This window comes from Corvus cornix, chromosome 12 (genome assembly GCF_000738735.6).
Source record: "Corvus cornix cornix isolate S_Up_H32 chromosome 12, ASM73873v5, whole genome shotgun sequence".
In the NCBI taxonomy this organism is placed as follows: domain Eukaryota; kingdom Metazoa; phylum Chordata; class Aves; order Passeriformes; family Corvidae; genus Corvus; species Corvus cornix.
Genome location: NC_046342.1, coordinates 20,360,270 through 20,383,709, shown reverse-complemented (window position 1 = coordinate 20,383,709; position 23,440 = coordinate 20,360,270). Strand labels below are relative to the sequence as shown.

Below are 23,440 nucleotides of genomic sequence, written 5' to 3'. Positions count from 1 at the left end.
TAATGTACCTCTTGCAGACAGCAAGGTTCCAGCCTTTGTCAGCAATCTCTGAGGCAGAGGCTGTCCCGTGGCCCAGTGTGGGAGCAGCAGGATGGGGAAGTGTCACCACAAAGCAGGTGATACTGCAACCTGGGAACATGGGAGACCCTTGGCCTCTGCCTCTGCCAGGTGCCAGCGTGGGCTGTCAAGGTGCAGAGCCCTCCTGCGCCCCACAGCATCCTGTCCTGGGCAATACAGACACCATGTCCTGCCCCTATAGCTGGGCTCTGGGTGCTGTTTATGGCTGCTGAGAGGATAAAAAACTCCAATTCTAAACAAACAGCCCCAGAGCCCTTTGCACCCGAGCTGCAAGGAACCATGCTGGAGGTTCACTCACACTGGGTTATCTCTCTTCCCATTTTTTTTTTTTCTGCTGCTGGTTCATGGCTTCACTTCCCTCCCATCCTGGCAGCGTGGAGAGGCAGAGACCTCCCTGATTCCATCCATCATCCATCCCTGAGGTGGGGCAGCTGCAGACGCAGCTGGCGATGCTCGAGCAGGGGTTTGTGTGGGCCATGAGCAGGGGGAGGACTGGCTGAGCTGCAGGTGGGGCTCCACCTACATCACCCCGTCCTTAATTACACCTCCCATTAACCACTGGTTAATGGGGACAGCCTCAGGGGAGGGGAGTGCAGGGCAGGATAGGATAGAGGATAGAGGATAGGATAGGATAGGATAGGATAGGATAGGATAGGATAGGATAGAGGAGAGGAGAGGAGAGGAGAGGATAGGATAGAGGAGAGGAGAGGAGAGGATAGGATAGGATAGGATAGGATGAGTTCTGGACTGCCAGGCCTGCCCTGTACTGGTCACCACCCTCTCCTCAGCACCGAGAGCAGCAGGGTCCGGTTCTGACACGGCCCGGTGCCCACCGCGGGAGCATCCTGGGCACCGCCCCGGGGGAAAGCGCGGGGGTGGCTCCAGCAGGTCCCTGGGCAGCGGATGCGTGTGGAGGAGCAGGGCCCTGGCCAGGCCCTTGAGGGTGCCAGCTGTGTGCGACACTCATGAGGCCTCTCCGGGCTGTGTGTAAGGTGTGCACCGGGTGTGCTCGGTGCCCGTCTCGTCCCGCGGCGGGCGGGCCCGGTGTCCGGAGGGTGTGCGGAGGGTGTCCGGAGGGTGTGCGGAGGGTGTCCGGAGGGTGTCCGGAGGGTGTGCGGAGGGTGTCCGGAGGGTGTCCGGAGGGTGTGCGGAGGGTGTGCGGAGGGTGTGCGGAGGGTGTGCGGAGGGTCCCCGCGGTGTCCGCCCGCCGCCAGCAGGGGGCAGCAGCGCCCCGCGCCCGGCCGGGCCGAGCGACCCGCGCGGGGAGGGGGGACCCGACCCTTCCCTTCCCCTTCCTCTTCCCCTTCCCCTTCCCCTTCCCCTTCCCCTTCCCCTTCCCCTTCCCCTTCCCCTTCCCCTTCCCCTTCCCCTTTCCCTTCCCGACCCTCCCCGGCCGCTGCCCCCGCTCGGGGCCGGGCCGGGCCGGGCACTGCCGTCGCTCCGGGGGAAGGTGCTGTGCAGGCTCTCACTGACTGATTGAACTGAAATTAATACCTTTTCTGTTTCTCTCCAGAGGGTCCAGTTACCCGGCTGAGGTGTAATAATCATTAACTCTGTGAACAATAAGTTGAATGTGTTTATTAATTTCTATGGGCCGAATGCAGTATTTGCATTTAAATTACCTTTCCACACTGCTGCGCACTGACACGTGTGTTGATTTCCTTCTAAAGTTAAAAATGCCTTTTAACTGGTGAGTGTGTGTAAGCACGTCCTCGTCTGCTGCATCGGAGCGCTACTGGGCAGCTGCTCTGCTCCTTGCCCAGCCCACCGGAGCAAAGGGGCCTTTGGGGCTCAAGGAACTTGTGGCTGGCAGGTGCCTGCAGTGCCCTAGAAGCAGACCTGGGTGCTGGGCCCGGTCAGGGTACGCTGAGTTGCTCTGTCCCCATTTGGGGTTCTGCTGTGGGGTGCAGGGCACGGAGCAGGGGCTGCAGGAGCCTGGCTGGCCCCTCTGAGCAGAGGCTCTCCCAGGGGCTCCGGGAGCTTGGAAGTGATGGTGGTGTCTGAGATGGGTGCGTGGTGGGTCTTGCTGATGCCCCTTGCTGGAAGATACCACAGGACTGGACATGAACCAGGTGATAAAAAAAGACAAGGAGGTAAAATCATGACTCTGTGTCTACCTCTCTGAGCAACTGGGTGAATAAGACTCCTGGCAAAGCTGTGTTGTGTATGTCCAAAGTGCAGCCTGTCACAGGGTGAAATGTGCTCATCACAGCAGGGCAGCTCTGCGGTGGGATTGTCTGCACGGAGAATTTGCTGAGAGCGCCGCTGCGGAGCGGGGCCGGGGCCGGCTCTGGCTGAGCAGGAGCAGCCATGGTGCTGCAGGGAGCATGCGGCAGTGCTTGAGGGCCACAGCAGGGCCTGCCTGGGCTCTAGACAAGGGTGACTGGGGAAGCAGCAGCTCCCAACAATTCCTTCTTGGTGACTCTGGTTTTCTTCTTCTGGATAAATGGTGTTTCCTCCTGCAGCGCCAACGTCGCCCTGGATGAACCACACCGCTGTGAGATGGCACATGGCAGGATGAGGGCTGGGTGGAAGATGCTGTCCCAGCCAGCCCTGCTCTCCTCTGGTGAGGAGAAATAGCACAGAACCTGCTTTTAGCTCTGGGAGCGCTCCTGGCCTGATGCTGCCAGGGCTGGAACAGGACAGTGCCGGAGTGTGGCAGTGCCAGGCCTTGCCTCTGCCTCACCAGGACCTCATTCAACCCTAGAACCCTCTGAGGTGCTGAAACGAACTCTCAGCTTCCTCCAGTCATCTCTGGAGTAGTTGACCACCAAGGAATGCTCTGTGGGTGACTTGCCTTTAACTTGGATGGGTCCAGCAGTTCAGTACTTGGCTGGATCCAAGAGCCACTCACTCTGTGGGCTCCAAGGGGCACCTAAGGGCACTCTGGCACCTGTCACACTCATCACTAATGAATGAAAAAATGACACAGAAATGAAATGTAAAGGAAATGATGCAGAACTTAGTGATTAGTGCTTTGAACCTGGACTCAAAGTGAAGCAAGTGCTCTCAGTCGTGCTGACTGAATCAAATAATCCAAATTACTGATACATTTTAGTGGGTTTTTTTCTGTGCAAAGACATTAAAGTGCTTTTAGCAAATGAGGTAAAGGTTTTCCATCCATGTTTAAAACTAAAACAGAGCACTGTGCTGTGGGTGCCCAGAGCTTGCTGTGAGCTCATGGCAGGGACTGTGCGTGGCAGCCCCGTCCCTCCTGCATCCTCTGAGTCCGACTGCCCTGGGAATGGCTCTGCCTGGGAATGGCATCTGTGCACAGCCGTGGGCCACGCTGGGGAGCCAGCTTGGAGCCCAGGGTGCAGAGAGGAGCATTCCTTCCCAGTGAGAGCTGGGGCCAGCGGCTCACCCCAGGCATCTCAGTTCAGAGAGTTTTGGCAGCCCCTGCTGTTGTTTCAGCTCAGATATGGCTGCAGGTTGGTCCCTTTGGGCAGCAGCTCTGACTTTCATGGAGCTCCCTGGTCTTGTGAACATTTGAGAGATTCTCTATTGCATTGGCTTTGTTGCTGAGGGTGTATATTAATTGCTAAGGCTGTACATTAATTGCACCCTCATTGCTTCTGGCTGGACTATGCCCATGCTGGGCCATTTAGTGCCGTTTTTCCTGCCTGATCCCCTCTGCCTTTGGCACCCTCGGTGTCTGGGGCTGCCCAACAGCTCAGTCCCCCGGGGCAGGGCAGCAGGAGTGACCACAGCCCCAGGGATGTGGCAGAGATTTTCTCACGTGGGTGTGCGTGTGTTTGGAGACATTCCCTGTGAGCATATGTTTCAATTCCTGTGGAGAGGAGAAAAGACGTGCCAGATGAGATTGATTCTTGAAACTGGCAAAGTGTTTTTCAGTTGTCAGTTCCCCTGGCCAGTGATAGCTCATCAGCTGTGGGAGGGACAGTACTGGCACCAGCCAGTGCTGCTGTGGGATGTGCTGGGTTTTGGTGCAATTTGGTTTCAGAGTTAATATTTTTCTTTGCATGTTTCCCTCCCTGCTCCAGCACAAGCCAGAGCAGTGTCCCCATCTCCCTGGAGTGAAGCCCTTCCCTTGGCTGACCAGAGCTGACGTGGTGGGTGTCTGGAGTGTTCCTGGTGCCCCGGCTCTCCCCACCCCCCTGCCCACCTCTGGGCTTAAGCAGGACCTGGAGCAGCCAGGGCTGAGTGAGCCACTCCCTTGGGGAGGTTGTGCTGTATCCCGAGCCTGAGCCGGCTGCAGGCACAGGATGAAAATAAGAATATTTCCCCAACTTTTGATAACTTTTTTGTTTCCCCTTAATATACACCTCCAGCCTCACTGTGGAAACATTGGAAAGCAGACTTTAGCAGCCCTGAGAGACTGCAGTGTTATCCATCTTCTGTAAATACTGTGGAGCAGTTGGAAACCTTTTTATGATCACAGCTCAGCTGGAAAACAGCACCACATTCCTGATGCCCTTTGGGATCACTTTCCTTGCTTGTGGGGTGGAGGGCAGCAGCTGTTGAAGCATTTTGGTTTGTGTTCCATGAGATAAAAGTGTAATTTGCTGGATTTTAACTACTCGTGCATCAGATCAGCATAAACATTACAGGTATACCAGCCTTGCTCTGTTCCACAGAGATGCCTCTTCCCTCCCCAGGAACCTTCCAGAGACTTGGGCTTGGAATCCTTGATGCTGCAAAATCAGTGGAGGTTTGTGTGTTGGAAATGAAGCTTCAGCTTTGGAGCAAAGCTTATCCCAGACTTTAAATCTAATAACACCCTCCTGACAGCATCCAAAGGCCAGGCACCCTCTGACAGCTCCTAATTCCACCCGAGCCCCACCAGCGTGAGACTCATCTCTGGACATGCAAACGTGTCCGGTTCTATCTAACGAAGATAAATTTTTAAATTAAGATACCCAGCTGTCTGGGGCACTCAGAGATTTCGATGAGTGTGAGCTTGGCTGGGAGCTGGTGCAGATCCTTTGGCTGCTCTTCCAGGGAGCTCCTGCAGTGAGGTGGTGATGAGCCTGGATGGGGTTCTGCAGCCTGGTGAGAGCCCTGTTCTCCCTGTGACACTCCCCCAGGGAAGGGCTGTCACCAGTGCTGGTCACCAGCCCACACCTTCCTATCCCACTCAAAGCTAACGAGCTTGTTTCCCTCCTTTATGTGTCTCAGCTGACAAGAAATAACTGTCCTTGGCAGCCTTACCCACACCCTACCTGCTGCTGCTGAACACCAATGAAACTTGTGTTGAATTTCTGTCTCTAACTGTTGTTGCATCCATTTTTTACACCCCCTTCAAGACAGCCTTTATAAAAATAATGTATTTACAATGACTGGGCAAGTGCTGAAGCTGGCAGAGCCGTGCCACAGGGCAGGGCAGCGCTGGGCTTGTGGGGCTGTGGCAGTGGCCGAGGGTGACGAGGCTCTCAGGAAGTCTCTAGGGTGAGATGCAGCCTTTTTCTTAAAAGAAAGAAAGAAAAAAATTAAGTCTTACGTAAGTCAAAACATCTGCTAGTGCATGACTAATGCTTTCCCTCCTCCCTGGTGTGGCAACTGAAGTCCATGGGAATTATATAAATGATTGTTTCCTGTAAGAAGTTATACATTGTTCATAGGGCTTTTGGGGACAAGCCTCGTGTTCAGCCACCCCTTCCCTTGCGCTGTTTGCTCATGGCTTTGGACCCAGCTGATCCTGGCCCCGCTGCACTGCTGCCGTGAGCTGACAGCAGCAGAGCCCAAACACATTGTCCCTGGCCCAGCTGGTGCCAGGGCAGATTTATTCCTGCCAAAGTCAGCTTCACTGGACAGTTACCTGTGTTTAAAGCTGAGGTTATTGATGTACAGTGCTGACAGCTGAATTAGCTGAGTGCTGGGCTGTGGGTGTGCCCAGTGTGGCAGCCTCTGGTGATGCTGCTGTGCCCTCCAGATCACCCTGCCTGACACTGGGGTGCTGGTGCCTTCCCCACGACAGGGCTCATGGCAGTGACAGATCCCAAGATCTGCATCCCTTTGGTGTGAGAATGTGTTGCTGAGGGCTGGTCTGCCTGAGGGGAAGTGCAAGGAAATGTTTTACAGACCTGACAGCCAAAGCAGCCCCCAGATGTGGTTTTATTCCCACAGAACTTTCCCACTCTGGCAGTGCTGCTCTGCAGCATCTTTATAATTTTGCTCACTTGTTTGCCTCTTGATTCCAGCTGAAACCTTGGGTGGGTCTGGTGCCCCCTGCCCACCCTAAGCCTCCAACCTCCCCACGTCCCAGCAGGAGTCCTGCGGCTGCCAGTCTGCCCAGTACCACCCAGCGGGGAATGGGGCTAACTCACTTCTGTGCTGAATTTTTCTTGATATGTCTTCTTTTTTGTTCTAGTTTCCCTGCATGGATGTCTCAGTTCTGGATACTCTGTGTCTGTGCCTCTGGACAGAGCTGGAGGAGCTGCTGGGTCCTGCAGAGGTGAGCGCTCCTGGCAGATGGATGGATGCAGGATGTCTCTCAGCTTCCAAACACTGCACCAGGACATGCTCTGGGTTTCTGCTTTCCATGGTCTGGGACATTAACTGCTGCCAGAATTACTAATGGGCTTCTGCTTTTAGCCTGAGTGCTGCAGGCTGCTGCTCCAAGGTGGAAATCATGGAGTCAATTAAGTAATTACCTGGTGTTTCAGCTGCCAACACTCAAGGGGTTTTGTTTTTCACCACTGGCATCAATCCCAACACACATCTCACCCCAGACTCATCAGCAGTGGTCTGTGCACTACTATAGCAGGCTGCAGCACCATGGATGGGCTGGAGCTGCTTTTTCTGCAGGTGTTCTGGTGACAAATGGCTCCTCCTCCCTCTGTTTGGTCTCACTCTGGCACATAAATCCAGGCATAAACAGGCTAAGCTGAGCAGGAGCTGAAATTGTCTCTTCATAGTTCTCGTGTTCTGACTGTTTTACCCTCGCTTAGTTGATGAGCAGCAGTTCACCAGTGAAATGCAGAGTGAGCTGAGCTGTAGGTGACGCACAGTGGCACAAGGAGCAGCCAGAGACTCTGCTGGGGCCCCATGATCCAGGGAAATACATCTCCAGTGGCTCCTGGGACTCATTAGCATCTTGGCAAGACAGTGCTGGAAGTGCTGGGGACTGCTGGAGAGTACTAATGAGCAGGGATAGGGCTGGTGGGAGGCAGGATGGATCCCTGACCTCAGGCACCTCTGGGCAGAAAGTCCAGGGGCACAAGTTCATAATCCATGGCAAAGCATGGAAACCTTGTTGTTGAAAGTTGTGTTCTTAACTAAACCAGAATTGGGAAGTGCTTGAGGGGGCCAGAGCCCCATGGGGAGCTCTCCAGACTCTCTTGCACTTCCCAGTAATTAAGAGGGAGGATAAATGAACCTTCATTGGAGCAGGGGCATGTTTGGGGAATGCCTTACCCTGGCATAGGGATGGAGTGGAGGGAGGTGTGCTACTCTTGCATTGCAAAGGCTGAGAACTGCTTAATGTTTAGGAACAGGGGAAGGCAGCAACAAAGTGATAAATACAGCAGCAGAACAACCCATACAAGTTTTAGCAAAGGTGTGAAGTCCCAGTGATGGGCATTTTGGTGGCAAATCAGCAGCCATATGGCACAAGGGACTGGGAACAGCTTGTATCCAAACTCTGCTCCCAAGTCCTTCAACTGAAAAAGGCTAAATCTGTGCAGGAGAGCTGGAATGTCAACTAAGAAACACTTCTGTTAACATACGTCTCTTGCCTTTGGATTTCACCTGATTTACCCAAGAACCAAACAGCCAAAGAGTGACTCTAAGGTACAAAGCTGGCAATGGAATACACTGTTGGGAGACAGTCAAAGGAAATGGAAGGTATTACAGACCTACCACTGTGTCTAAGTGTGTGTGGACTGTCGGTGTGGGAGTTTTTATACTGGGGTAGTTTGGAGCTAGTGAGATTACTCATGATTTTTATAACATTTATTGCATCAGCATCAGTGTCCAAATGGGAGGTATCTGCATATGCAAAACAATGTCTCTGAAACGTCAGCAAGTGTTGCTGTGGCAGAAGGCCAAAACCAGCAAAGGCCAATTCACTGCTGGCTCATTCTTTGACACTGCGTTGCTGTCCCAGGTCAGAGCTGTGCCAGTTCATCTGCTGCCTCCTCTTCCCAGGCTGCCTGTCCAGCAGCCACTGTCATTTCATCCTGCCCCCTGGTCAAGCCCAACTCAATCACCATTGGTTTACTTGAAATACCCAGAGTGATTTTACCCATGATGTCCATCTTAAAGCACTCCAGGAAAAAGTTTAAATATTATTTCTGGCTCCTTCGGCTGCTAACTCTCACAGCATTTTCATGAAAGTTTCCATGCTGCTCTGTAAAACTGTAAGATGCTTTTCACTGGTTTATGTTGGCCTAAAATCATTGCAGTAGACTATAAAACAAAAAACCAAACCAAAACAAACAAAAAAGAAAAAGATTTCATCTGTGCTTTCAAGTAATTTCTGTGTGAAATGACCAGATACTTGTGGAGCTGTGGCACAGCCAAAGCAGCAAACGTTGGGTGTGAGGTTCCTGCCAGCACAACCTCTGCTAGGGTGATAAATTCGCTTCAGCACATAGGCTGTGAACATTTTGACTAATGAAAGGTTGTTAGCATGTCCTGTGGTCTTTTGTGCTTGCAAGGCTGCGACTGAGGCTCTTGGCATCACTGGCTGCACAGGAGGCTGCTGTGCTTGGCTCGCCAAGGAAACGACAGAGAGGTGGTGGGACCATTGCTGAAACAGAGGCTTTTAGCCAAAAACTAATGACAGGGAAGAAAAACCAGCACCTCCGAATCCGCCTCTGCAGTCTGTTTTCTTTGAATATGGCAGTGCAGAAAACCAGCAGATCCTGACCCCACAGCCCCTCGCAGGTGCCCTGATGCCTCACTCCAGGACATCCTCTGGCTGCCCCAGGCCTGCACCTGGTTGCGCTGGTTTTGGCTGGGGTAGAGTTAATTTTCTTCCCAGTGGCTGGTGTGGGGCTGTGTTTGGGATTTGTGCTGAACACAGTGATTATAAATAGAGATGTTTTTGCTCTTGCTGAGCAGGGCTCACACAGAACCAAGGCCTTTACTGCTCCTCGTACTGCCACGCTGGCAAGAAAGTTGGGAGTGCTGGGAGGTTGGGAGGGGAAACAGCCAGGACAGGTGATCCCAACTGACCCAAAGGATATTCCAGACCATAGGACATCATGCTCAGTACACAAGGTGGAGGGTCGTTGGAATCTGTCTTCCCAATTATCTGCTGCATGTGATGGAGCCCCGCTGCCCTGGAAATAGCTGAACACCTGACTGCCCATGGAAGGTAGGGAATTAATTCCTTTGCTTTGCTGGTGTGTGTGGCTTTTGCTTCATCTATTAAACTGTCTTTATCTGAACCCATGAGTTTTCTCACTTTTGCTCTTCTGATTCTCTTCTCAGTCCCACTGGTGGGGAAACAAGCGAGCGGCTGCGTGGAGCTTGGATGCTGACTGGGGTTAAACCATGACAATGTGGGATCTTTTTGTTCCAAAAGTCTCAACATCAGATTAAATTTAGTCCTATAAAAATCAATAAATGGTCGCCAACTTTAACACGAGGGCAGAGAAAGGTCACTGTTAAATATTTCTGAACAATCTTACCTGTGGTTTCAGGTTCTTCTCCTTTCCAGTTGGGAATGATATGATGAGAAACTTTCCACTGCTTTAAACATTAAGGAATCTCTGAAAATACTTAGAAACAATTAACTCAAAATGTTCTCTGGTTTGGGGTTTGATATTTTCTTTTGAAGTACAGTATGTTGTTCTGCTGATTTTTCATCCAATCCACGTGCTGGTATCCCAGAGGCTTGTTTCTGTGGTGTGTTTGTACATCTACAATGAAGAATGTCCAGTGACTCAGACATACAGGGCAGACCTTGGTGGAGTCTTAGCTTTTAGTTTTGAGATCCATGTACTAAGGGCAGCTGAGGATGAGCTGTTTGTGTCGGGGCATGGAGGAAAACAACAGTTCTGCATGAGGTGCTGAGCACCACGGGGGAACAAATACTCTTTACATTATTGAGTTGTGCACAACCAGCTGGGAATTATGTAAAACTCCACTTAAGTATTTTGTCTCAACAACACAAGTGAAAACCAGTAGCTTTTGGAGATTTGCTTTGTGTCAGGCTGCTCCACCTCCTACTAAGCTTTCCGTACATTTCTCTGCTAACAGAATAAGGCAACAAGTTTATGAAAATGCAGTTGGGACCTCCTGGTATTTTAATTTAAATGAGTATTTCAGGGGCTTGGGAGGAGGAGATATGTTCTCTGTTTTGGTGTTCTGTGTATAATAACAAGTTGTAACTTCGTCGTTCAGCAAGATAAACCAGTTTATTCCTGCTACAGCAAAGCCCGCAGTGCCAATAAAACAGCGGGAAGCATTCCTATGGAGGAGAACTGTCCTCACTTGGCAGGGCTCTACGGGGCCACTCTGCTCCCGGGGATGTGCTCGAGCGGGCTCCAGCCGGGCAGGTGGGAGCGCTTTGCCGGCCAAGCTCTTGGGCAGGGCGGCACGGCCCGAGGGCTGCCGGGGCTTCCCAGCGGCTCGGCCATGGTGGGACAGCCCACAGCACTGCATCCCAACGGGAAAGTGCTCACAGATCAGCGGGCTATGCACCGTGGGTTAAAGGGATCATCCTGCCATGCAGCCTAAGGAGGTGGATGCTCTCCAGCTTCTGCAGCATGCAGGATTCGGGTGAAAGCACAGATTTTCCAGGGTTCCTTTTCATGGTGCTTTTACTGTGGAAATAGTTTAAATTGTGTTTCATTCAGCAGTGGTCTATGTGGATGGTGCTTGGCTGCAAATTCACTGCCCTTCGCTCTTCATCAGATGACTTAAACAAAAAATAAACGTGTTGCTGCAGAAATGAACTCATGAACCCTCTGGGCCCATTCCTCAGTGGGTGAATTAATTCCCACCCAATGAGCTCTTGTCAAAATGTGTGAACCAAGATTTGCCATGTGTACGAGGGAAGGAAAAGAACAGAAAATTGCTAGAGTTTGATACATTAATTAGGTCGCAGCTCACAGAGAAAGCAGAAATTGATTCCTTAAGGTGAAAAGAACAGGCACTTAACTGTAAATTCCAGCACTTTTGGCAAGGGGCAGGCAGTGATCAGATCCATTCAAATATGTAAATTCAGAGATTCATCGTGCCCAAGGCCAGCAGAGATTATTGTGATGATTTCTTCTGACCTTCTCCATCATGTGGGTCATGGAGTACCTTTTATATAGATATGTATGAGTGTCAGTTGAGGGAGTTTGGCTTGTTTCAAAATTCACACTAGCTCAGATCAGGAGCAAGAGCATGTAAATTGCACTGCTACAAAAACCTCATAGGAAAAATCAGGCACACATGCACACAATTTTCGGGTAACAGCATGTTTGAGTCACCAGCAGCTGCAAAAGTGAAGGGCTTAAAACACAGCTGTGAGATGAAGTAAGCAAAGAGACGTAGTACTGTTCTGTAGAGTATTATAAAAAATGGTGAAATATATTTTGTGTGTGTGTGTGTGTAAAAACCTCTGCTGCAGCTAGTTAAATCAACAGGAATATTGTTAACAGTGTGAAGCGTGCCCGAGGACCCGCCAGGGGACCGGGATCGCTCGTGGTCAGTGAGCCCGGAGCGCGGCGGGCAGCGCCCGGACACAGGGCCGGGCAGCGCCTGGACACAGGGCCGGGGCAGCACCCGGACACAGGGCTGGGCAGCACCCGGACACAGGGCCGGGGCAGCACCCGGACACAGGGCTGGGCAGCGCCTGGACACAGGGCCGGGGCAGCACCCGCACACAGGGCTGGGCAGCGCCCGGACACAGGGCCGGGGCAGCACCCGCACACAGGGCCGGGGCAGGCCCGGACACAGGGCCGGGCAGCGCCTGGACACAGGGCCGGGGCAGCACCCGGACACAGGGCCGGGGCAGCACCCGGACACAGGGCCGGGCAGCGCCCGGACACAGGGCCGGGGCAGCGCCCGGACACAGGGCTGGGGCAGCACCCGCATACAGGGCCGGGCAGCGCCTGGACACAGGGCCGGGGCAGCACCCGCACACAGGGCTGGGGCAGCGCCCGGACACAGGGCTGGGCAGCGCCCGCACACAGGCCGGGCAGCACCCGGACACAGGGCCGGGGCAGCGCCCGGACACAGGGCCGGGGCAGCGCCCGGACACAGGGCCGGGCAGCGCCCGCACACAGGGCTGGGCAGCGCCCGGACACAGGGCTGGGCAGCACCCGGACACAGGGCTGGGGCAGGCCCGGACACAGGGCTGGGCAGCACCCGGACACAGGGCTGGGGCAGGCCCGGACACAGGGCCGGGCAGCGCCCGCACACAGGGCCGGGGCAGCGCCCGCACACAGGGCTGGGCAGCACCCGGACACAGGGCTGGGGCAGGCCCGGACACAGGGCTGGGCAGCACCCGGACACAGGGCCGGGGCAGCGCCCGCACACAGGGCCGGGGCAGCGCCCGGACACAGGGCTGGGCAGCGCCCGCACACAGGGCCGGGCAGCACCCGCACACAGGGCTGGGGCAGGCCCGGACACAGGGCTGGGGCAGGCCCGGACACAGGGCTGGGCAGCACCCGGACACAGGGCTGGGGCAGGCCCGGACACAGGGCTGGGCAGCACCCGGACACAGGGCCGGGGCAGCGCCCGCACACAGGGCCGGGGCAGCGCCCGGACACAGGGCTGGGCAGCACCCGGACACAGGGCTGGGCAGCGCCCGCACACAGGGCCGGGCAGCGCCCGGACACAGGGCTGGGCAGCACCCGGACACAGGGCCGGGGCAGCACCCGCACACAGGGCCGGGCAGCGCCCGGACACAGGGCTGGGCAGCACCCGGACACAGGGCCGGGGCAGCGCCCGCACACAGGGCTGGGCAGCGCCCGGACACAGGGCCGGGGCAGCGCCCGCACACAGGGCTGGGCAGCGCCCGGACACAGGGCTGGGCAGCGCCCGCACACAGGGCCGGGCAGCACCCGGACACAGGGCTGGGCAGCGCCCGGACACAGGGCTGGGCAGCACCCGCACACAGGGCTGGGGCAGGCCCGGACACAGGGCCGGGCAGCACCCGGACACAGGGCCGGGGCAGCACCCGCACACAGGGCTGGGCAGCACCCGGACACAGGGCCGGGCAGCGCCCGCACACAGGGCTGGGGCAGCGCCCGCACACAGGGCCGGGGCAGCGCCCGCACACAGGGCCGGGGCAGCGCCCGCACACAGGGCCGGGGCAGCGCCCGCACACAGGGCTGGGCAGCGCCTGCCCTCTGCAGTCACAGCTGCACCCAGACACCGCAGTTCGCTTTGCAGTTTTATCCTACGTGACTTGGGCAATACGTTCATTTCCCTCAAACTCCGGGGCAATTATTAAACCTCCCGACAACCCATGGGGAGCACTCAGCTCTGGTCACTACCTGCCGTTTTTGCGGGTTTCAGCCATCAGGCCGTGTATTTTAAGCCTGGTTTTTGCTGTCCCCTCTGTGGAATTCAGAGAGGCAGTCCCGGCCATGCCCGGGGCAGAGGTGATGTGGATGCTGCCCATTGCCGTGGCAACCCGGCAGGGCTGTGGGAAGGAGGTTCCCACAGCAAAGAGCAGACACACATCTGGGCAGAGCGCAGGTAACTGCAGAGGGAGGGAGGCGGGTCAGTGTGTTTCCAAATCGCACCGACACGTCTTAGATAGGTTTTAAATTAATGTCATCTGGAAGATACAGACGAGGACACCCATGTCCATCTTATGGGATCGCTCAGACACATCTCGTTCGGCAGCTGAGTAAACCAGCGATGGCAGCGGCTGTAAATCCTGTGGCATCCACAGAGAACAGCGGTCGGAGCTGCGCCGCGGGAGGGAGCCGCACGCTGCTCTGGGGCCTGCCCTAATAATATTCAGTCACAGGATTCTGGAACTGCCCGAGCAGGTGTTTAATACGACTTCATTAGAAAGTGAACGCGGAACGCTTTGCAGCTGTGACACAACCCCGCCCTCTGAAGAGGTCCCGCAGCGGTCTGTGTCGAGAGCGGGCGGATGGCGGTGCTGCGGCTCTTTTCCGGGGGCCAGGGCTGTCCGCGGGCCCGCGGCTCTGCCGGGAGGGAGCGGGGAACAGCGGGGTCACCGCACACGGGCCGGGAACGAGCGGCGGGGCTGGGCGCGAGGCGCGGCGGGGCCCGGGTAGGCGGCGCGGCCCCAGCCCGCTCCCTAACCCCGCGCCCCGGCCCAGCTGCCCGTTCCCGGCCCTAGTCCTAGCCCTAGCCCCAGCCCCGCTGCCCGTTCCCAGCCCCGCTGCCCGTTCCCAGCCCCGCTGCCCGGCCCCATCCCCGTTCCCGGCCCCGTTCCCGGCCGCTCCCGGAAGCGCCGCCGGAAGCGCGGGTGGAGGCGCGCGCGGCGCTGAGCGCGCGGGATCCGGGCCCGCCGCCCGCGCGGAGCGGGGCTGTGGGGCCTTGGGGTTGTGGGGCCGGGACATGGCCCTGGCGCTGCCGCTGCTCGAGCCGCCCTGGCCGCCCGGCCTGGCCCCGCTGAAGGTGCGTGCGGCGCGGCGGGGCCGGAGACCGGGAGGGTGGGCGGGGGTCCCCGGGGTGGCCCGTGAGCGGCCCCGCCGCCCCTGGAGCGCGGGCGGCGTTCGCAGCCGGTGCCGGCACCGCCGCTGCATCCGCCCTCGCCCCGCGCGGCCGCCGCCCTGGAGCGGCCCCTCGGCGCAGCGAGCCCCGCTGCCGGGGGCACCCTCTGCCCGTGCCGCCCGGGCGGCCTTGCCCGTGGCTGATCCCGCTCTCGTTGCAGGCCGTGGATGAGCTGCTGCGCTGTGGGATTTGCTTCGACTACTTCAGCATCGCCGTGATCATCCCGCAGTGCTCGCACAACTGTGAGTGCCGCGGCGGGAGGGCTGCGAGGACATTGGTTGCTCTTGCGGGACTTGCCCCGTCCCGCTGAAGTGGATGAGCTTCCCGAGTGTGAACTGAGAGGAAAGGCCGGGCGACTTGGAATTGTCCAGCGTGGCGAAGAGAAGGTTTTGGAGGGTGACCTAATTGTGGCCTTCCAGTGCCTGATGGGAGCCTGCAGGAAAGATGGAGAGAGACTATTCACAAGGGCCTGGAGTACCAGCACAAGGGGGAATGGCTTCCCACTGACAGAGGACAGGGTTAGATTAGAGATGCAGAAGAAATTGTTCCCTGTCAGGGTGGTAAGGCCTTGGCACAGGTTGCCCAGAGAAGCTGTGGCTGCCCCATCCTTGAAAGTGTCCAAAGCCAGGTTGGATAGGGCTTGGAGCACCCTGGGACAGTGGAAGGTGTCCCTGCTCATGGCAGGGGGTGGCACTGGATGGGCCTTAAGGTCCCTTCCCACCTAAACCATTCTAGGATTCTGTGATTCTCTTGGCGACGGAAGCTGGGAGGAGCTTTGTGAGATGGAAGCAGCCAGAGCCTTCCCTTTTGTAGTTCCTGCTGCAATACAAACATGTGGCATCTGGCATTCTTCATTTAAATATCTTTCTTACCATCTTGAGGGTGGTACAAATGCAAAGCTCTATGTGGAGAGCATTAATGAGCTCAAATTTTCCATGCTGTTCTGTCTGCCCTGGGCGATATCTGCTGGAACCTGGCCCCAAGCAGTTTGCTGAAGCCAGATTAGGGAGGAAGTTCGTTGCCTTTTTTCACGTTAAAATAAATGCTTATAGTTGTTTGGTTCAGAAACTGTAGTAGTTCCTTCTGTGAAGGGGGACATTGTAGCTTGGCAATTAAGTTTAGTTTAGCTTGGCAAAGCTGTCGCCATTGAAACCAGTGTGGGGAGCCACAAGACTGGAAATTCTCTACACTTGCTGGTAGTACAGCCTGCCTGGGGCACAGTGGGGTTCAGAGGCCCTTAACTTTGAAAAGAATCTGTCTACCTTATTTTTTTTTTTAATAGAGTACACATTTACTTTCCCCTGCAAACTGCAGAAGGTCCAAGGTTTTTACAGTAGATCAAGATTTCTTGAAGTATTTTCCTTTCTTTTGTCTCTGTAATTTCAGATGACTGAGGTTGGACAACTGGAGCCAAAAGCCCTTTGCCTTTAATGAGTAATTTGAATGGATGACAATGAAATACATCTACTTGCAAAACTTTTTGCTGATTCTCATTTTCTTAATGATCTATTTCAGGGCTTCTGAGCATCTCTGTAATCTGTTTTCACCTGTAGCCACATAAAATTCCTCCTCTGCTCCTCCTTGGGTGCCTGGGAGGATTCAGTAGCTCATGTGACAGTAGGTATTAACTGTCACAGTGGTTTGGACTGTGTCATCAGTGACAGAACCAGATGTGCTGTTGGTATTTTTTTCACACAATAAAAGCATCTGAAGGTGAATGTCTTCTCTAATATGAGCAGAGTGACATGTGGCCCAGGGATTTCTTATACTCTTGAGTCTGAGAGGATGAATTTGGTCCTCAGGCCAGCATAGCTGAAAGGTGGGCAGGGGAGCCCAGGCATAAATGCTGAGAGCTTGTGTGGTTTGTTCTCCCTGAGGGAGCTGTGGCTGCAATCGTTGCACACATGGGCCTGGCCCATTGACAGGGGCTGTCAGATGCTGGCAGCCTGGATCTCCCACTTCATTTGTACTCATACAGTTAAAGTTTGTTTCTTTTCTGTATGGGTTTCTCACCCTGTATTACTTCTTACTATGTATGTAGTAATTTTTGAGCATTTAGATGGATTTGCAGTTTTAAGTGTTAATCGGTGCATAACACCAGGTTGGACAGGGCTTGGAGCAACCTGGTCTAGTGGAAGGTGTCCCTGTCCATGGCAGGAGGTGGAATGAAATGAACTTTAAGGTCCTTCCCAAACCATTCTGGGATTATTTAATGCTTCTGCTGCTTTTCAGATGCATTCCCAGAGGGTCCATGAAATATGGATCTGTTTTGGGAGCTGCTGCTGAGTGTGTTCAGTGCTGAGGCTCTGACCCATAATGATCTACTGAGGGAATGTCTTTTCCTGGAGAATGATGAGACTTTTAAAATCCTTAAGTGACTGTGAAAGCTCACAGATAAGTTGACAAAGTGTAACGAATGCAGAAGTTTACTGTGACAATATGAAGCTTATGGTGTGTTTCAGCACCGAGTCTGTTGAGGCATCCTGTGATGATTGGATGACGTTAAGCTGTCTCCCAGCATTTCAGTGCAGTCTCCCTCCTTTTTAGCCTCTTCTTTCACCAAGTTGGTATTGTTTTGGAAAGGGGCTGAAGAGCCTGGGAAAAAGAAGGGATTGTGAGTTTGTCTGGGGTTGTACAGGAAGATGAAAGTGATCCAACATTAGTCATGTCAAAAACCCAACATGGTGAGGGAGTGAGCAGTGCAAACACTGCTGCAGTGGTGGTGGCTGATGAAGCTTTTCTTGTCATGCACTGGGAAATAAAAGGACCCAAACATCAGCTTTAGACAGAGCTGATATTTGATGTTGAAACATGTTGATATAGAACACAGGTTTTTTTTTTTGCAACAATGATAACCTCAATTCCATGGAAAAATGGTATATTTTCAATATTTGTGTATTGTGGAATATCTTGCACATATTGTACAATAAGGAAATACACAAGCAAGGATGTGGAACTGCATTTGGAAGAATGTCTGCTTCAAAATTATGTGTTTCCTTTTTCCAGATTGCTCCCTTTGCATCCGCAAGTTTTTATCCTACAAAACACAGTGTCCAACATGCTGTGTGGTAAGTGTGGGGTTTTTTTGGTTTGGTATTTTCCCCCCTTTTTTTTTTTTTTTTTAATTTTTCTGGCAAATCTCAGGAGCTTTTTCCTTTGGACTATGCCAAATAATTCTGATCACAGGGGCAAAGTGGGGTGCTCTTGCATCTGGAATTCTTGTGTTTCAGAGGTGCTCCAATGTCAGTGCATGCAGAAGTGGATGGAGCATCAGGCCTGGGCTTTGGCTTGGGGCTGTGTATACAATCTGTCACAAACCACTGAACATTAATTGGTTAAAATACTCCATCTTTTAAACCAGCAGTGCTGAAACATAAGCACTTACTTTTCCATGTGTGAGAGGCCTCATTTCGTCTCAAAGAGTGTCTGCAGGTGACCACACACCTCCTAGTGCTAAAGGTGGCTGTGCTGCGTGGCTTTTGGGGAGGGGAGCCCTCTGCTCTGCCCTGGGAACAGGAGGCTGAATGTGCAGAGCACTGGAGGCAGGCTGTGGCTGCTCTGCAGGTGGGTTGTTATTAGGATCTCACTTAAAGCCTTTTTTTTGATTAAAGAACACAGAACACAATTTTTTCTAGGCTTTAACTTTTCACCTTAAGCTGTTTGGGCTTTATTAACCTCAGAAACAGTGCCTAAAAACTGAGTGGCGCTTCAGGAATATTGGCAAAATAGAAGTAATTTTGGTCTGTGTTCTAAAGCATGAAACAGATGAGACTTTTCAAGACTAGAAAATGTACTTATTTGTATCTTTGCCAGTTTTTAAACATCAAACGAGTGGAGACTACAATAGAGTACATTTTACTACCACCTGTTTAAAGCTTAGAGGTACTGGTATGAGAAACTAAAAAAAAACTTTGTTAAAAAGAAGAACGGAGTTGCAGTGAGATAAAAATCAGAAATTGTTTAAAAAGAATGAATTGGATGCATAAAGTCATCTCATAATTCACATTTTCATTCCATAATCAGAAGATTAACATTTCCCTTCATCAGTTTTCATGCTTTGCTGCTTAAGGTTCTTACCCCCTTCAGAAGATCCTTGGTTTGGTAGACCTGTGCTACGATAAACCATTGTTGGAGCCTGGGCACACTGGGCTTTGTTGCTTTAGCTTTATGCTTTGTTTTTATCTATTACCCTTAATATCCCAGACTTAAGTTCTCAGGCAGTTATTTTAATATGAGATATTTTTTAGGGAAAAGTGTTTACCCTTTAAGCATCTTAATTTCTGTAGCACTTCAGTGGGGGTGGTTGAGGCATTGAGCCAAGAAGCAAGTTATTGATCACTTGAACATTTTCTGGGCACTTGCTGTTTTCACTGCATTAGAATGTTTGTTTAGGTTTGTTTTTGCTTTTTCTTTCTTTTTTTAATAGGCAGTCTCAGAATCTGACCTGAAAAACAACCGGATTTTAGATGATCTAGTGAAGAGCTTTAATTCTGCAAGGTATTTATGTGGTTTTATGACTATTGCCTCTGTTTTGGCAGCTGGAAAGGTGTGACTGTGGGGGGGGGGGACCAGGCTCAGTCCATGGAGAGGAGCAGTGTGAGAACTGAGCAAAAATATTGTGGTGTCACAGAAGCATTGTCAAAGATGAATGTTTTCACTTTGGAAAAATCCTGCAGTGTTCTAGCTGAAGGTTACTGTCCACTAGAGTGATGTGGAGGTTTTAGAAGCTTATTTTGGTTCTGCTTCTGGTTAGCTGCTCTGGAAGTTACAGTCTCTGCCCGTGTGTGGGAAGTCAACAGATATGTCAGGATTCTGTGGGGGAAATAATGGTAATAAAGATTTTCTTCGAAGATCCTTCCTATGTGTGCAGGGGAAATTCTGAATAGAAGGATTTTGTCCAGTGGTAATGGTCAACTTGCAAGAGACTTCTCTTGGTGAAGTTGTTGGCTGGGAAAAACATAGGTATTGAGAGACTAAAAATATGAGTTTTCTTGAGTAAGGAAAGTGACGGAGTGCTGTGTTTGCAACTCGATTTCTTAGCTGCTTTTCTGTTTGTTTTTAATTCATTTTTGAGCTTCACATCCTTTTAAAAGACAGGAACAACAGAATAAATATGACTTGGTGAACTCTCACCACAGTAGATACATGAAGCTCCTTGTATTATTTGTTTTCTTTTGATGAGAAGCAACTCAGTGATTTGCTGGGAATTCTGTGGGTATTCCTGTCTCTATAGGAGACAAATGCAATTTCATCTTTTTCTCTGAAATTAACTTGGAGCTGGAAGTCAATGAGACTCTTGGCTTTGTAAGTGACAAGAAGCATAGTTCAGCTGATGGCTTTGTTTCATGAGAGAATTTTTCTCTGATGAAGATCATAGAATGTAGATAGATGTAATCTTCTATATGACCTCTACTAGATTCAGTTGATTTATTTGAGTAATTTAAATCCTACAGTTCCATTGTTTCAGCTTGAATTTTGGTACTTCCTAGTGATAAATGGATTACTATTTTTTTGTTAATGCCTAATTTTGTAGGGAACAAGTAGTGCTGACTTGTATCCATTTATGATATTGAATCTTAAATGTTAATTTTTTTGGACTGCTTTAATGGATCAGTATAAATCTTACCAGTGAGAGTAGTTCAATAACCTTTCCTTTTGTGACTTGGAGTTCAATCAATTTCTCGTGTAGAGTTAGATCAGTAGGATTGTGGAGCCCAGTCTGGCCCGGGTGGAGGGAACCAGTGCAGGGTGTGCTCCAGGTCTGGGTGGGAAAGGCTCCCTGCTGGCTGCTGTAATGGGACAGACTCCTCAGGGGAATGCAGGTAATGGTCAGGATGGTGTCCAGGGGCTGGGTCTCTCTCCTGTGGCTGCACATGCCCTGAGCTGAGGGGACACTGCTTGTCCAGGGAGCGTTATGTGGGGTGGGTATCATTAAATTGTAACACCTTTGCTGTATTCTGCCCTGGTGATGTTGGTACAGGACAAATCTTCTGTGTCCCCCCTCCTTCTCCATCTGCTTTGTTTCCCCTTGGCTGTCCCCAAACCCAAAGTCCAGGGGTTGAAGAGCTCAGCATGTTTGAAAGACAAAGTATGTTCTAACTTGACTTTGAGCCTCGGGTAGTTTGATGTTTATGAAAATTAGGCCTTAAATCTTCTCAACATTTCACAAAGTGCAAACCCATTTCTTAAGTCAGGCCTGGAGGGGAAGGAAATGGTAATGTTGGTGGCACTTAGCAGAGTGAAAGCTGTGCTCCAAGGTCAGCGTATGCAGGGAATGGGAATCGTTCCAACCAGAGCCGAGTGCTGATCCCATTTATACTCTGCTCAGCGTCAGGTGTTTGCAGGATGAGCTGTCAGGATGTGCTCAGGGGTGCTGTGTAGGAATGCAGCTCCCTCCCTGTACAGAGAGTGGGCTCTCCTGTCTCCCAGTGAAAGTGGAGGTGTCCTGTGCTTTGTTAAGGCCATGGGTGTTTTACTGTGTGTGAAAGGGAGAGGAGCAGCTCTGACCAGGCTTTGCAGTGCCCTGCTGAGGGGCACACCCTGACCCCATTGGGGCAGGAGCTTGCGGGGCATTCCCATGAGTGGTTTTCTGTTCCCTTGCCTGTCTGTGCTCTGGGGCAGAATTCATGGCTCTGGCCAGGCCAGGAGAGAAGGATGAGGAGCAGTATTTGCACCAGCTGTCCTTAATGAAGAGTTCTTCTATCAGTTGCAGTGAGGCCAGTATCTTCAAAAATAATGTGTAAAGTTTTGTGTGAAGTGTAAAGAATTTGTTTCATTGCCCTCTACTAAAGAGAATATTTTGATAAAATTTGTCAGTTTGTGCATCACCTTGCCAGAAAACAATAGAAATTAGAGTTACACTTGCATAAGTAGAAAAGTAGTAGCCCTTGCTGAAAAGAATCTTTGCTTTTCTTCATACATAGGGAAGAAAAATGTTTTTACTGTCAAGTTTGAATCTGTTTCCTAATCAGGGTTACTCGACAGGTAGTGAGTCAGAGGAATAAACACATCAGCTCTGGGTGCTTGAGAGAGCAGGTGCTGTCATTGCTGATACACTGATTGAACCTCCAGCAGGAATGCAGGAGGAATTTCAAGGAGATACATTGCCTTTAGTGCAGTTGGGAATGTCCTGTGTGAGTTCTTCCTAGGGAAATTCACAGCTCCCGGCTCTTCCTTGGAATTTATTTATGTGGAAGCCCTAAATTCCCAACAACTTTGCTTCATTGCTGCTTCAGCAAGAGAGAAGTAAAAGAACCATAGAATAGGAACCGGGATCCTGATGAAGGACACTTAGTTTTTGTGGGCATTACAGATCTGAAGGAAAAAATGTGGGGAGCTGCTTATGCTGTTATTGCAGTAGAGGGAGGGTGCTGGAGGAGAGGATGTTAAGAAACCATCTGTCTTTGGTTAAACAAATGGTTTTTAACTCCCTGCTGTAACCCCACTCAGCAGCTGAGGAGGATGGGTCTCGCAGGAGGGTTTGGGTACTGGCTGTTCTGGTGGACCTGGGCTCACTGGCCCCTGGCTGATTCATCTCTCAGCCTTCAAAGGGAAGGACGCTGCTCTGCTCATAAACTGAGTGTTGTCAGCTGTGCTGCAGTTACTCCTTTGTGCCAGGAAGGTAAAATTCTGTCAGCTCAGACCTCTCAGAGCTCATAGCAGTCTGTTAAATTCGTGAGAGTATCACAGGGAATGTTGAGACCGTACACAAAATGCCGAGCTTTTTGAAAATCTGACTGAGGACTGAGGTTTGCCGTAGGATCAGCTCCCAGGTGAGCTGGACAGGCTGGTGATGGCAGAGGCTGGACCCTCCATCACTGCATGCTTCCTCTGGGCTCGCTGAGTGATGGATGAGTCTTCTGCTCTAGACATGCTTGTCCCAATCTCTCCAATAACAACTGTCAGAATTTCTGTGATTAGTGAGAAATTTGAGTAATTAGCTCTGGTGCTGAGGGAGGGGGTGGCAGGTGACAAAGTGTTGTTGGAGGGCCCAGGGCTGTGCAAGGAGCATCCCCATGCCCTGACTCTTCCATCCCTGGGGCTGAGGCATGGGACCATGAGATGTCATCACCCAGCTGCTCATGAGCCCAAAATACCACATTCTGGGAGAAGCCAGCATGGGACTGCTCCTTCCTCTTTTGCCTGCAGTACTAGCATTTTCTGTATTTTCCCACCCAAAAAAGTGGGTGTTGGCAAACAAGTTTTCAAGTTCTTCTGCTAGTGTTCTTTCCATTAATTCTGTGCCAAGATCAGATCCCTTCAGAAAGTCTGTTCCTATGCCTCTATTTTTTAATATGAGGAAAAGCTCCCTAGAATTATTTTAGATCAATGATGTAATTAGAGCAACATTTGCTATCAAATTATTGTTAGGATGGAGTTTTGTACTGTTTTTCCAGTTTCTCTCTGTTTTAGACCAGGTCATATTTTATTGAGCCAGCTGCTACTACAGAATGTGAATCAGAGTCTGTTCAGTTTTCTCTCTTCTGGCTCCCTTTGTACAAAAACAACACCCTTCATGTGAAGCGAGCTTGGTTCTCCTTGGATAATCTGTCCTCTTGGGCCTTGGGGCTTCAGGAGAGAGCTGTAACACTCTATGGTAGTGCACATTCTGTAAGGACATTGCTCACAGTCCTCTTCTTTTAAAGGAACAGGAATCCAAATTATTTCAGCTGTTATTAAGTGTTCTCCAGTTAAAACCTTTGCAAGTTGAGGATCTGCAGCTGTGCTGCTTTCCCTGGGCTTTGTCACCTCAGCTGCA

The 23,440-nt window shown here is 51.9% G+C and overlaps 1 protein-coding gene and 1 long non-coding RNA gene across 3 annotated transcripts in view; both read left to right on the top strand.

Moving 5' to 3' along the window:
• The first annotated feature begins 823 nt into the window (after positions 1 to 823).
• LOC104683397 lies at positions 824 to 11,477 on the top strand. Its single transcript, XR_750825.4, has 4 exons — positions 824 to 1,070; positions 6,410 to 6,493; positions 9,236 to 9,361; positions 9,478 to 11,477. It is a non-coding gene; the product is annotated as an uncharacterized LOC104683397 (long non-coding RNA).
• A 2,959-nt stretch (positions 11,478 to 14,436) lies between these two features.
• The window catches only part of RAD18 (RAD18 E3 ubiquitin protein ligase), a 31,851-nt gene continuing 22,847 nt past the window's right edge, over positions 14,437 to 23,440 (top strand). For both annotated transcript variants that reach the window (XM_039558998.1, XM_039558997.1), the window contains exons 1-4: positions 14,437 to 14,586; positions 14,843 to 14,924; positions 17,689 to 17,750; positions 19,109 to 19,179. In XM_039558998.1, the coding sequence (XP_039414932.1) occupies positions 14,527 to 14,586; positions 14,843 to 14,924; positions 17,689 to 17,750; positions 19,109 to 19,179 (275 nt within the window). In that variant the 5' untranslated portion in view covers positions 14,437 to 14,526. The remainder of the gene's footprint in view (positions 14,587 to 14,842; positions 14,925 to 17,688; positions 17,751 to 19,108; positions 19,180 to 23,440) is intronic.